This window comes from Varanus komodoensis, unplaced genomic scaffold (genome assembly GCF_004798865.1).
Source record: "Varanus komodoensis strain SLA01 unplaced genomic scaffold, ASM479886v1 scaffold32, whole genome shotgun sequence".
Classification (NCBI taxonomy): Eukaryota; Metazoa; Chordata; class Lepidosauria; order Squamata; family Varanidae; genus Varanus; species Varanus komodoensis.
This window is the reverse complement of record NW_025335798.1, coordinates 25,248,285-25,261,872: the sequence shown is the minus strand read 5'-3', so window position 1 is coordinate 25,261,872 and position 13,588 is coordinate 25,248,285. Positions and strand designations below refer to the sequence as shown.

Sequence of the window (13,588 nt, the reverse complement as noted above, 5' to 3'; positions counted from 1 at the left end):
ATCATTTTTTGAATTCCTTGTGTTTGTATTAGCCAGGTAGAGAATTTATTTTCTATTCATCCATCATCCCAAAAAGTCAGGTGGAAGGAACTTTTCCTCCAATCCTCTGACACACCTTGCATCATGCCTGAGTGGATCTGTGCCGAGGAGAAACCCAGAATAAATTGCACTTTGGTGAAAGGCAGCATTATTCCCCTTGGTTGAGGGAAATTCCTTCAGCCGTATTGCTAATAGCCAAGTGTTTTCCTTTGCAGAATGTGTACAAATCAGACTTGGAATGGCTGCGAGGCATTGGCTGGATGCCAGAGGGCTCTGTGGGAGTGGTCCATGCGAAACACTGCCAAGACCTGGTGAACGAGAGATTGTACAAGCTGCCTCGAGATGCACTGAAGTTTACCAGTATTGCTGACCCACCACCGGTTCTCTTGGCTAAGATCAACAGCCAACAGATCAGTGACGTAAGTGACTGTAACCCTTATGCTGCATTGCTGTATTGGTATGGACTAAGTATGTGTTTGAAAAAGAGGCAGTCTTCTCATCACGCAGTAGTATACTTGTCCTCTGCTCCTTCCCTAGAATCTGTATCGTGAAGCGTGGGACAAGGACAAGACACAGATCACTATTCCATCGGATACCCCTGTCATGATGCAGTCTAAGATTAATGCTCTGAACATAAGCAGTGTAAGTGAACTGATGCACAATTTGCACATGGGTGTGGTAGCACACTGACAGATAATTGCCTATTAGGTTGCTTCAGCTGCATATATTCTTAAAAAATAAGAGACAATTGTCTCACTGGCTGTGGCTGTAATCTTGCTCATTTGTATGTACTTGATCAAGGGACACTTTGATGACATTGCCAGTTGTCTTGATGACTAGACAAGCATTAAAATACATAGTTAATATTAGTTTTTTAAACTTACTAATTAGTTAAAATATTTTTCCTTATTTCTTTGGCAAATATACAGCCAGCAATTGCTCTCAACTGTTTGAAAGCAATTCACATAAGGGAAACATTAAAAAGCAACAGTATTATGGTGATGGCTTCGGGCACAGTGCATGGAGATGTTGCCCTGCAGAAATCCCATCTAAGCCTGACGTGCTTGCAGAAAGGCATGGAACTGCTCTGTATATGAATATTATTGATCACTTCCTTCATGTTTTGTAATATGCAGTTGAGAGACTGTGGGCAAATTCAGGAAAAGGAAAGCTTGGTAGAGTTTTTTGAAAATGTAAGAAGCTTCCGGCCCCAGAATCTAAACCCTATTAACATGCAAATACAATCTAGAAATAGAAGTCTTCATTCACATTTAAAAAGGCCAAGAAATCATGACATTGGAGCAAAAGATCAGGGCATTGTGGCGTAGTTTCAATTGCTGTCTAAGGAGAGATGCACCTTACCAAGTTCCCAAAAGAACAAAGCTTAGCATTGTTAGCCCTGGATTTATTTCCTACTTGTACCAAATACGGTCTTGAATAGCTCCCCCCGCCATCCTTTTAAATTTGGAATAGCTGAAAAAGCACAATTTGGAAGAGGAGAAATGGCACTTTCTGTGCTATGGATCACTGAAAGGATCAGAGTTGGCTTGAAAATAAACTAAGTTTCACTCTTTGTAGTTCCTGAGCACTACAGAACAGCTTGCTGCCAAATTGCAGCAGCAAACGTTAATTGTTAAATAGGTATTTAGGGTACCCAGTAAGGGTTCCAGTGAGAACAGTGCCATTGGGACATCCCACAGTTGCCTAGTGCTGGCTTACAGAATATTACAGAAGCAGCATGGCCTTTTCCATCGCACCAGTCCTTGTGATGACATTGTGCCTCTCGAAGTGACAAAAAGCAATATGGGGTTTAGGGGCCCTGAGAAGCTAATGGCTGCAGCCAATTGCAGATTTTGGTAGCTGGGCTGTATCCTGAGGTAATCCCAGAGTGACTCATGAATTGGCTGACTTTCTAATGGTGGCTTCAGCATCCAACACAACTTTTCATTCTGTTTAAGCTTTACTTACCTCTGCCTATCTAGACCTATATTATCAATTCTAGTTAACTTTGCTCTAGCTCTGTTAACAGGAATTACCATTCCTTTCTATTCTATGTCCAATGTCAGATGTAAAGCCAGTAATCTGATGTGTTTCCATAAGTTATGTTCATGCATTCAGTTTTCTGGCAGGATTTATTTATTTATTTGGAGTTTTTGTATGCTGCCCCATTCGCATAAGCCTCGGGACGGCTTGTTAGGCTGCAATTGTCTGCATTTTCCAGGCTGAAAAGCCCCTATGATGCAATGGGATTTACTTAAAAGAAAACTAGTACAGCGTTTCACTGGTAATCCCTGAATGTCTTTTACTTGTTTTCCTTACGTATTTTATGACCTAATTGAAAACTCTGTTATTTTGATTGCAGAAACATTATACTGGAGCCTGGGATGAGGCTAAGGCTAAAGGTTATGACATAAGAGCTGATGCAATTCCGATCAAACATGCAAGAGCCTCTCGAGATATTGCAAGTGAGGTACAAACTCTATTCACCCTCTGAAAAGGGAATGTTTTATTGAGACATGAGTGTCTTGGGCAAAAATGCAGCCCAGTATAACCCATTCTCAAAATCTTATTTATTCAGCCATGTACAAGTTGCTGGACTGCATGTCCATGATATTTTTAGCAGTATTTTAGAAGTATAGTCACTTCTGAGTTGAGTTAAAGAATCCTGAAAGCATATTGTCAGAGACCAATCCTGCCCACATTTACTTAAAAGTAAAACCAACCATGTTCAGTGGGCCTACTGCCAGGTAAAATTTAGCTTGCTTTCTTGGAATTGTTGTTTTGGAATAGAGATGTTCTCATTCTTGAGAGATTGCAACCAGGCATAGCACTCCCTTTATATCAGAAAAGTACCCTTTACTTATGCTCAGGAAGTATAGCAACTACTGGTTAATCATTCTACAATATACTGTTTTGTACAGCAAAGATTCAGTTGAAGAATCTTGATGGTTTCCTCTACTACAAATGGAATTCCCTAACAACTGGAGCACTGAGACCACCACCTCATTTTTCTACTTGCACATGTTTAATTGTTTAATCTTCTGTTTTTCCTGTTTAGTACAAGTACAAAGAAACCCATGAGAAACAGAAAGGCCACTATATAGGATGCCCTTCAGTGAAGGAGGATCCTAAACTTACATGGGCCGCCAAAGTAATGAAGATGATAAACGACCGATTGTATAAGAAGGCCTACCACGACTCAAAGGCCAGGATCACGATACCAGGGGACATGGTGGCCATCGAGGCAGCCAAGCAGGGGCAGGCCTTAGCAAGTGACGTTGACTATCATCAGTACTTGCACCAGTGGACTTGTCTGCCAGACCAGAATGATGTGATCCAAGCCAAGAAGGCATATGAACTTCAGAGCGATGTGAGTANCAGTGGACTTGTCTGCCAGACCAGAACGATGTGATCCAAGCCAAGAAAGCATATGAACTTCAGAGCGATGTGAGTAGATACTGTTGCTGTCGTGAAAAGAAAAGAGAGATTGGGACTGGATCCCGTAATAGATTCCTGTTGAACAATTCTTTCTTTGATTCCTTGATTGCATCTACTGTAGTTCATTTCCTGAGTATTAATCCTAGTCTGAATTCTTCTGCAAATGCAGTTCTGAGCAACCTGAGATACTGTTAACACTGCTGCTCGCAGTATTGTACAGTCTCTGAATATGGCATGCCAACTGCATATTATGCATGCATATTTCCAGAACTAAGTGTAATGCAGCCAATGTCAAGGCTTTTTATCATTGTTTTTGGTTCCTTGAATACAGTTGTGATCTTCTAATTTTACTTTTGATTATAAATAGATTTTTAGGGGTTTTCTTATTGTTTTGGTGTTTGCTCTTTTTGGTGTGTGGGTAATTGTCTATTAATTTGAGAAGTGAAAACGAATTCTCAATTTACTTGTGGATGCTGCAGATTGATAGTCTTATGTAGAAAAGCCCTCAGTGGACATGTATAGGGTAGTCCTGAACAATTTTCATATCAAGCATTGATTTCAATTTTCTACACATCTTCAAAAACTAATGCCATTTCATACCCACTGTCAATACAGATGTGAAACATCATTACAGCTATAAGATTCTATATTAACTTCTTAATTTGTCTAGTTAAAAAAATCTATTTTAATTAATTTTTGAACAAGCTCAGTGAAAGTTAGAGAATGGTACTAGGAAGTGTGATTGGATATTCATTTAATATCTTTACATCTGTTGTGGAAACACTTTACCTTCAGTTTTGTAACCCACTACCGTGGTGATTGAGTTGTCCTTAAAGACATACAATGTTTATGCTTATGCAGTATGGTGGCACTTTTCTTAAGCTGCATTGCTAACAGCCAAGTGTTTTCCTTTGCAGAATGTGTACAAATCAGACTTGGAATGGCTGCGAGGCATTGGCTGGATGCCGGAGGGCTCTGTGGGAGTGGTCCATGCGAAACACTGCCAAGACCTGGTGAATGAGAGATTGTACAAGCTGCCTCGAGATGCACTGAAGTTTACCAGTATTGTCGACACACCACCGGTTCTCTTGGCTAAGGTCAACAGCCAACAGATCAGTGACGTAAGTGACCGCACTCCTTATGCTGAAGTGCTGTGTTGGTATAGGCTAGGTATGTGTATCTTTTCATTACTCAGTAGTATAATTTCACCTTTGCTCCTTCCCTAGAATCTGTATCGCGAAGTGTGGGACAAAGAGAAGTCGCAGGTCACAATTCCATCGGATACGCCTGTCATGGTGCAATCTAAGATTAATGCTGCAAATATAAGCAATGTAAGAGAATGTATGCATATGCACATGGATGGATCAAGCACACTGGTGTTTTCATGTCCATAGACTGCCTTAGTTATGTAATATGCAGGATCAACTTAGGATGTCCCTTCTCTGCATGCTTATGACATTGTAATTAATCATCATTTTGCACACCATCATAAATATGTTTGTCCTAGTGCAATGCTTATTAGGATTAGGCTGCAAGTAAAACCTAATCCTGAAAACATTGTTGAACATGCTACAGCATGCCAAGTATTTTGGCCCATTCTGGTTCCTTTCCCATCCACACAATGGGGGCTGAGAGATGAAAGATTGATGACCCAGAAGGAGGAGATGAAATACTACAAGCAGTCGAAAACATTGTTGACAATATTATGTTGGACTGTGTGTTTTCATCCAGAAACTTTACACAGAAGCTTGGGATGACATTAAGAAATATATTGACCTGAGAGCAGATGCAGTCCCAATCAAGACAGCCAAAGCCTCAAGAGAAATTGCCAGTGATGTAAGTAGAATGTTTCAGGATTTGATGTTTTATCAGTAGACTTTAGGATTGGATTAGATGGTATCAAAATGCAGGAAACAGAAAGTACCTTCTAAAAATACAACATATTCAAAACAAGATTTTAAAAAATTATAGGCCAATTTGCAGACAAATATTGTAGACAATTTCTTTGTCAATTGTCCTGACATGATGATTTTTAAAGATGAATATCAAGCTCTACCAAAACATTATTAGCAGAAGATCCCCAGTTGGATACCCCTGATATAAAACAGTTAAAACAAAGTACGATCTTCCCATTTTCAATATTTAGAAAACACAAAGTCCATTTTCCCAGATTCACCATTTTCCCTTTTTATTGTTGTTCCTGACTAAATTCATGGAATGAGTGGATGGTTTGAAGTATCCATCTTTCTATTCATTCACAAATAGAAACTTTTAAATAAAATATTTTATTTGATATATTTTTGATCTCACTTTTTAACCCAAATAGTTGGATAAAGCTGATTACAAAAAGCAAAAGTATAGCAAAATTGTCAATAACCATCTATATAGTGTGATGCTGTGAACATTTCTATAGAAGTAAGGCCACCGTTCAGTAGGGCTTACAAGTAAATATGTATAGGACTGCAGCATTAGGTTACAACCCTGGGCATGTTTAGACAGAAATAAGTCATCTTCTTCCAACATGGCAGGCTGCGGGATCCTTCGCTCTTACCAGTTTGGTAATAAAGTTTATTTTAAAAAATGCAGAACCATTCCTTACAAATCCATCTTTGCTTGATATGTATCAAATGAAAATCCTAATTGTGTATTTCTTTCTACTGCTATTAGTACAAGTACAAAGAAGGCTACCGTAAGCAAGTGGGACATCACGTGGGATGCCGTGATGTCTATGATGACCCCAAGATGGTACTGGCTATGCACGTAGCCAAGCTGCAGAGTGAGAGGGAGTACAAGAAACATTTTGAGAAATACAAGACCAAGTTCAATAGCCCAGTGGACATGCTGTCCATCTTGTTGGCCAAGAAATGTCAGAAACTGGTTAGCGACATTGATTACCGCCGCTACCTGCATGAATGGATATGTCTGCCTGACCAGAATGATGTCATTCAAGCCAAGAAAGCATACGAGCTACAGAGTGATGTGAGTTCTTTCAACTCATTATTCATACATCTTTATTTTTTTTCATTATAGTTAGTTTATCTATAAAAATAATAAACGGGGATGAGTGTTTGTCCAACAATCTCCACCATAGCTCTGAGGCTGTGGAACCTAGCCACCTGAAACTTGCATAATAGGCAGAGCCTAAGGGTATGCCTCTGTGGGGCACCTCCCCACCCCCATATTGAAATGTGGCCACATTAGAAGCTCTGTAAGTTTGCTTCCGGCCTTTGCTGTGTCAGCATAAGTGTTATTTCCATCTATGTGAAGCTGAGTCCATTTGCTAGCTAATAATAAAGTTAATTACTAATGCATCTCATTATATTTTTTCCCTTGGTCTGTTTAATCTCTCATGGTATATGGTGGATTATTACTGTTGGCTCTAGCATGATCTGAATAGAGATAGTTTGCCTATATTATACATCTTTTTGTATATGGCACTTAATAAGTGAGTATACCAGATAGGAAATTGCTAAGCACAATGGATTGCTTTAAAAAGTCTGTGTTTTATTTTTTAATTACACAGTCACACCACAGCCCAATGTATATATCCATGCAGACAAATCTCATTGATTTCAAATAATTGTGGATGTGAGATTTCTTCCATAGTTGCTGTTGTGCACTGTGTGGAGAAAAGAGAATGTATATGAGGAAGCTTAGTGAAGGCAAGTTGGTGGTTGAGAAGTATTGTTTAAGCAAAGGATTGGTTTCCATGAGGTCTTTCTACGTAAGGGTATCTGCTACCAGAACAAATTTCCCTTTTCTATACAGTCCTTGTACGCTGCCTGAATCAGGTTCTGCTGGGAGGGCGGGGTGTAGATGGGAATCTTTGGGGGCTGCTGGGTGGAAAAGAGGATGAAGAAGTCCCATGGTGTGGTGTTGAATTCAAGCCTATTGCAGCATAAGCAAATGAAGTTGTGCAAATTCTGTCAGTAGCATCCTTTGCAAACTGAGAGAAAAGAAGCTCTGTTTTCCTTTTGGCTGAAACTTTTCAAGCCTTGCATGAAACAGTACGTGCTCGGAAAAGAGTTGTAAGTAACCCTTCATACTTTTTCTGTCTATTCAGGCTGTTTATAAATCCGACCTGGAATGGTTACGTGGAATTGGATGGATGCCAAGTGGTTCTGTCTCAGTCAACCATGTCAAGCACGCTCAGGATATTTTGAGTGAGGTAATAATTAAAGTATCTCCCACAGAGATGCTTTCTGTTTCATATAAGAAATTGAGCCATCTGCAATCCTGCCACTATGAGTTGATTGCACTGTTCACACAACAGAAAGTAGTGATTCAGAAACAAGTGAATAAGGCTATGTTCACACTGGGGCAGGTCGGTGGAGATTGCTTCTGCAGTTCCTTCTCCACCATTTTGGAAACTACTTCTCCCTTTGTTTTGGGTTGCTCCTGGTAGTGCCAGCTTCCCACTGAATTAGTTGTTGCTCCCACCAGTGCAATGGAATGATTGGATACTGCCCAGAATGTTCATAAAAAATATCCTGTCAGTTTGCCTTGTCTTTAATGCACCCATTTCTGATGCAAGACTCTGTCTACCCACCCCCACTAGTTTTCATTTTGCAGTATGAAAGCAAGCATACAATTTTTTCCCATTCAGGTTTTGTTGGACTAATTCATCACTCAGAGTTCACTCATTCATTTAGGCATGTTTAAAATCCAGATTTTTTAAAGATTGTGAAAGTAGGAGATTTTAATTCAGCAGTAGTTACTCCATTACTCAGCATAGTGTGGACAGAAAGGGATGTACAAGATATGGGAAAACAAAAAGAAAAGATTGAAAAGGAGACTGCCTCTGCCCTTGCATGTTTTCTTCCCAGCACTTCCTTGTTTTGTTATTCTAATTATTGGTGTGATTAATTGTGCAACCTCCTTCCCTTGTTCTTTTCTTCTTTTACAGAGGCTGTATCGTACAAAGGTTGAAACTCAGCCATTTACCCCAGTGGCTGACAGGGTTGATTACCGTACAGCCAAACAAGGAGGGGAAATATTAAGTGATGTAAGTACTGCCTTACATTTTGATCTGGTTAAAGGAAAGGGATTGCACACCTGCAAGGTAAAGGAGGTGCTCATCTTTGCAGATGGAAGCAACATACTGTGCAAAAATCTCTGTGGGTTTTTACAAATCCAACTGAGCATGGAAACTGAGTGAGCAGCGCTCTGAAGCAAGGGAGAATAAAAATGCAAGTTCTGTGACAGTTATCTCACCTAAGCAATGACAGCATTTTCTAATATAGTTGCCTTGTGTGTTATCTCTCATTGTCTGCTGGCATCAGGAAGTCCTTGCCAAAAGCACTTTAAGAGTCAGCCCCTCACCATTTGTGCATTATGTCACAACCTAGTCAAGCTAAGTAGATATACAGTATGCCTGGAAGCTGGGAGAACCCAGGACTGGGTGTCTGGGAGGGTCCTGTGTGATACCTGCCTCAACTTCCTGCTCTTATACAGAATCCCCCACAGAATCCCCCATACCCACAGTTTTATAACAAAATAACAAGAAAATACATTTTGCAAATATGATGGAGAAGTGCACATTGTCACCACGCAACGTGTTTATCTCCACTGGTGCTGCAGTTGTCCAGATGGCAATCACATATGCTTCCTGCTCGGATATTTCCCTGCTGGGACAATAGCCGTTCCTGCCAGCCATGACATATTGGAATGGTGTGAAGAGCTTTATGTGACTTGCCTGAAGGGTAGGAGACCCTGAAAAGGTGTTTTACAACCCCTGGACTTGCCAATCTGAGTGCACTATTTCTTGCTTTCTTTCACCTTAGCACAGGGCAGAAATCTTTCCATTTTCCTCTGAGATATCTCTTAAAAATAATATAATTCCAGAATAAACATACTGGCATGTCGCAAGAAGAAAACAATAAAGAGTCTTTGACAGCACATTAAATGCAACAAATAAATTGTAGCATGATCTTTTATAGATGTCAGTGTATCTATGCAGTGAAAAGACTAGTGTACAAAAGCTGTAGCCACAGTCAAAGTATTAAACAGTGTAGTGTAGTGGTTACAGTGTTCGACTGGGGTTCAGGAAATCCAGGCTCTAGCTCTCACTTAGCTAAAAAGCTTCATTAGTGACTTTGAGCCAGCCACTGCCTCGCAGTCTAACCTACCTCACAAGATGGTTGTTGTGAGGATAAATGAAGTGTGTGTTAAAGAAGTGAAGAACAGAGTTTTGTAAATGGCCTTGGGCGCCTTGTAAAAAGAAAAAAAAGTTGGCTATAATATAGTCATTACCTGGGGGCAAATTCTGGTTGAGGAGATAACAAGAGCCACATGCCAGTGGCAGGTGGGGTGAAGGGGACAGTGCCTGGCCAAGGACAAATGTAATTCTTACCAGTCTCTATATTTTCTCAATAAGCGTAGAAACACAGCTCCATCCTAAATATGCCCATGCAGGAGTAAGTTTAACGTGTCATAGCTTCTAACTGTCTATTCTTGGAGACCGATTAACTTTAAGTCTAAACCAGCCAGACCTTTCTCTTCTTATGACCCTCGCTTTTCCATATAGAAACTGCTATCCTGTCTTTCACACTTTTGCAAGAAGGCTTTTCCAAAATTATTCTGTTGATTGTGTTCAGTATAGGCTTAGAATGTTTCTGAAGCCTGGACAGTATTTCTATTCATCCATGCTTTTCTCGGTGACAAGATAACTGAAGCACAAATAGTGATGGATTGATGCCTAGAATTTATAATCAGATATACTGAGCAAGTCTTGTTTATGCGTCAGTATAACTTGCCAATCTACAAAACATTTACTCTGTGTGCTTTCCTTTTTCAGATTAAATACCACAAGGAATGGAACAGCATCAAGTCAAACTATACCCTAACAGAGACACCACAGCTGCAAGCAGCTAAAGAAGCAGCCAGGATTCTCAATCATGTATGTACTTTTCTTGCTGAAATGGCAGAATGCAGGGAGCTGGAGTTAGTTTTATACTACAAGGTGTTGTTAAATATGAGGTATGAGGGGATGCAAGGAGTAATGCTGAACTAGATTCACATAGGGATGTAAATATAAATACAAGAGGAAACTACAAAAAAAGTTGTACAGTGGAGTGCTCTTTCTCAGAGTTCCAGCCAGGTGTGCCCCTTGCTTCAAAAAGTGCCATTTATCCCCCTGCCCCCAACAGTCACTCTGTGTTCTGTGGCCACTGAACATACTAAAATCTTACTGGATTATTCCATCCTGAGTTCTTTTTTATCCTTAACATTTTGTTTCTACTTCCTCCAATATCAGGGTTCCCTGAGTATGCTGATACCTCCCTCCTGCTTCTCAGTACTCCCATTTTTAATCTAATAGATTTATATACCACTGATCTTGCATTTTGTCTGCACAGCTGTTATAATTTAGCATATGAATTCGATACTAGCATGTACAAGAAGGACCTGCAACAATTGGATACATTATCACCACCTTGGAGCACCATGGATGAGAAGCCACACGGATAGAGGCCTACCCTGAATATAACATAGCCCTCTCTAGCCCAGAAAGTTAGCTCAAAGTGGGGCACAGTGGAACAGTAGTTGCCCTTGTCCTCATGCTTCCCACATCATCACCTCAGTTCTAAACTACCTGGCATGGCATGAGATGCAACCAAGCAGGGTGCCATTCCTGTGCCACTAAAGTAACACAAGAATGAGTCTTAGTTGAAAACTCATTATGCTGCATCTTCATATGTAGGATGGAAATGCAATGGTGAGTCACAAAGCAAAAGGTCACAGAGTATAACATATCAGCACTGTTGTGACACTGTTTATTTAAATGCTCTCAATCATGTTTGGTCCAGTTGCCCTTACAGTCAGGTTAAAGATAAGACATCTGGGGTGAAAAAGAGCATAGAATAGCAAACCACAAGGAGTCACTTAAGGAAACCTAAAACCCTTTTTCCAGCCACTGACAGCCGCAGGTAGTCAGGGATTTCAAAAGCAGAAAAGTAAAAGTTGGTTATCAGACCAGCATTTGCAATCTTGACAGGTGGGGTAGAAGGTTCAAAATGGCAAAAAGCTGCAGCAAGCCAAAATGATGTGATAGTATGTATTAGAATGTGGTCATTGGCTGATGGAAGTGTGTTCAAATTTTAGGATGGAGAATGTTAAATGTAAACATATTTTTCTAGATATTAATATTTCAGAGTTACAGCAAGGATTGTTTATAACTTTGTGGTCTTACAGTGAAAATGACAGTCCTTCAGGCAGATATTAACTCCTAATGCTACTGCTAATTTTGTGTTTCAGCATCTGTACAAGGATAACTGGGAGAAACAGAAATCTATTGGCTATATATTGCCTCCTGACAGCGTGCCTTTCCGCCATGCCAAGCATTCAAATGACGTTCAAAGTGAGGTAAAAACTCTTTAGCTTTTAAAAATCATTCAGAATTTTGTCATGTTTAAGGTACCCATCCCTAACATTATAGCCTGTATCTGGAATGGAGTTTAAAATTCTCGTGCTAGTGTCCTATCCTCATTTCAGATAGTCAATTTCCCGTGATAACTTACTTAATATTCTCAGAGAACAAAGACTGGCAAGTAAATACAAACAATACATTAGCATAAAATAACTTTATAAGAACTGCATTAGAACCAGAAAAGATGCAATGCTGACATTTAAAGCATCTGTGTTTTTCTGTTTCAGCTGAAATACAAGGCAGACTATGTCCACCAAAGAGGTCACTATGTTGGAGTCAACAGTATGCGAGAGGATCCCAAACTGGTCTGGTTTGAGCATGCTGGCAAAATCCAGAATGATAGACTGTATAAGGAGGCGTATCACAAAACCAAGTCCAAAATTCACATACCTCCAGATATATTATCTGTCCTCGCAGCAAAAGACTGCCAGCATGTTGTCAGTGAAATTCCATATCGCCATTACCTTCATGAATGGACGTGTCACCCTGACCAGAATGACTGCATCCAGGCAAAGAAAGCCTATGACCTTCAGAGCGATGTAAGTGATTATACTGTTTCAGTGTACAAGTTCGTCTCTCGCTAAGAGTTAAGCATCAGTATGCCTAAGCAGTGTAGTCTGGGGAGGAAGATCCAGGCTCAGTTTTGCCCCTTGGTCTACATAAGCGTAACACTGAGCTTCATCGTCTGATTTTCATCTTTTATAGAATATTTATAAAGCTGATCTGGAATGGCTCCGTGGCTGTGGTTGGATGCCTTTAGATTCAGTGGAGCATCGGAAAGTGAAGAAGGCTCAGGATCTGATAAACAAGGTGAATGAAAGTTTTCATTCATTTGCTGCTGCATTCTGTATGTTTCCTATAAATGTTATTTACAGTCTTCCTATCACACCTGTTTACAGAGACTCTATACAAAAGAGGCCCTGGATAATTTTGCAAACTTTACACCTGTAGAAGACCCTCCAGATCTTGTTTTGGCAAAAGAACACACAATCATTCAGAGCGATGTAAGTATCTTTTATACCAGAACTATGGAATAAAATATTTTGTAAAGAATGCTACAACAATGTATTATAAAAATTATTCTGTGAATTGATCATTCTAGCTAGCATAGCAAGAAAACATAAAAATATTGTATAATGCAATATTGCTTTTTGCAACTGCCTAGCTGGGGGGTGGGTGGGGGGCTTTTTTGAAACCTTTGGTGCTCCAGAGAAGGATAAAAAAGGCCAAAATTGAAAGCAAACTCATTTTGACCCTTTGGGCTTAAGCAGACCATAGTCACTCTGGATGTCATTTGGTTTTATTTATTCATTTCATTTATTTTTTCCAACATGGAGTACACATTCAAAAATGGCTTGGGACTTCTCAAAGTTTCCCAGGTCTGCTCTACAGCTTCTTTTTTCCATATAGTGTCAATCAGTTGGTAGCATAGATATTCTTCTGTGTTTATATCAATCAATGTCTATCAATCTCTGTTGTAATACTCTATGTTTATATGTACATAATAGCTTCGATCTTGGATCTGGATTCCATGGAAGGAAGGGCTACCTCACACTATAGATTACCCCATTCAGGAAGGCTCCTGAGTGTCTGTAGCATTTTCAGAGAGCTTGGAGGGTCTGCAGTGAGTGGGGAGGTGAGGGGCACCTTGTTCCTGCCTGCTCAGTTCCAGGCAGCTAACTCTGG

The 13,588-nt window shown here is 40.0% G+C and overlaps 1 protein-coding gene across 9 annotated transcripts in view; it reads left to right on the top strand.

Moving 5' to 3' along the window:
* The first annotated feature begins 260 nt into the window (after window positions 1-260).
* The window catches only part of NEB (nebulin), a 92,722-nt gene continuing 79,394 nt past the window's right edge, over window positions 261-13,588 (top strand). For 8 of the 9 annotated variants that reach the window (XM_044438115.1, XM_044438112.1, XM_044438110.1 and 5 more), the window contains exons 1-15: window positions 261-458; window positions 577-681; window positions 2,402-2,509; window positions 3,098-3,409; window positions 4,395-4,598; window positions 4,704-4,808; window positions 5,209-5,313; window positions 6,145-6,456; window positions 7,541-7,645; window positions 8,384-8,482; window positions 10,274-10,375; window positions 11,731-11,838; window positions 12,130-12,441; window positions 12,608-12,712; window positions 12,802-12,906. In XM_044438115.1, the coding sequence (XP_044294050.1) occupies window positions 300-458; window positions 577-681; window positions 2,402-2,509; window positions 3,098-3,409; window positions 4,395-4,598; window positions 4,704-4,808; window positions 5,209-5,313; window positions 6,145-6,456; window positions 7,541-7,645; window positions 8,384-8,482; window positions 10,274-10,375; window positions 11,731-11,838; window positions 12,130-12,441; window positions 12,608-12,712; window positions 12,802-12,906 (2,346 nt within the window). In that variant the 5' untranslated portion in view covers window positions 261-299. The other variant, XM_044438117.1, reaches the window with a different exon arrangement.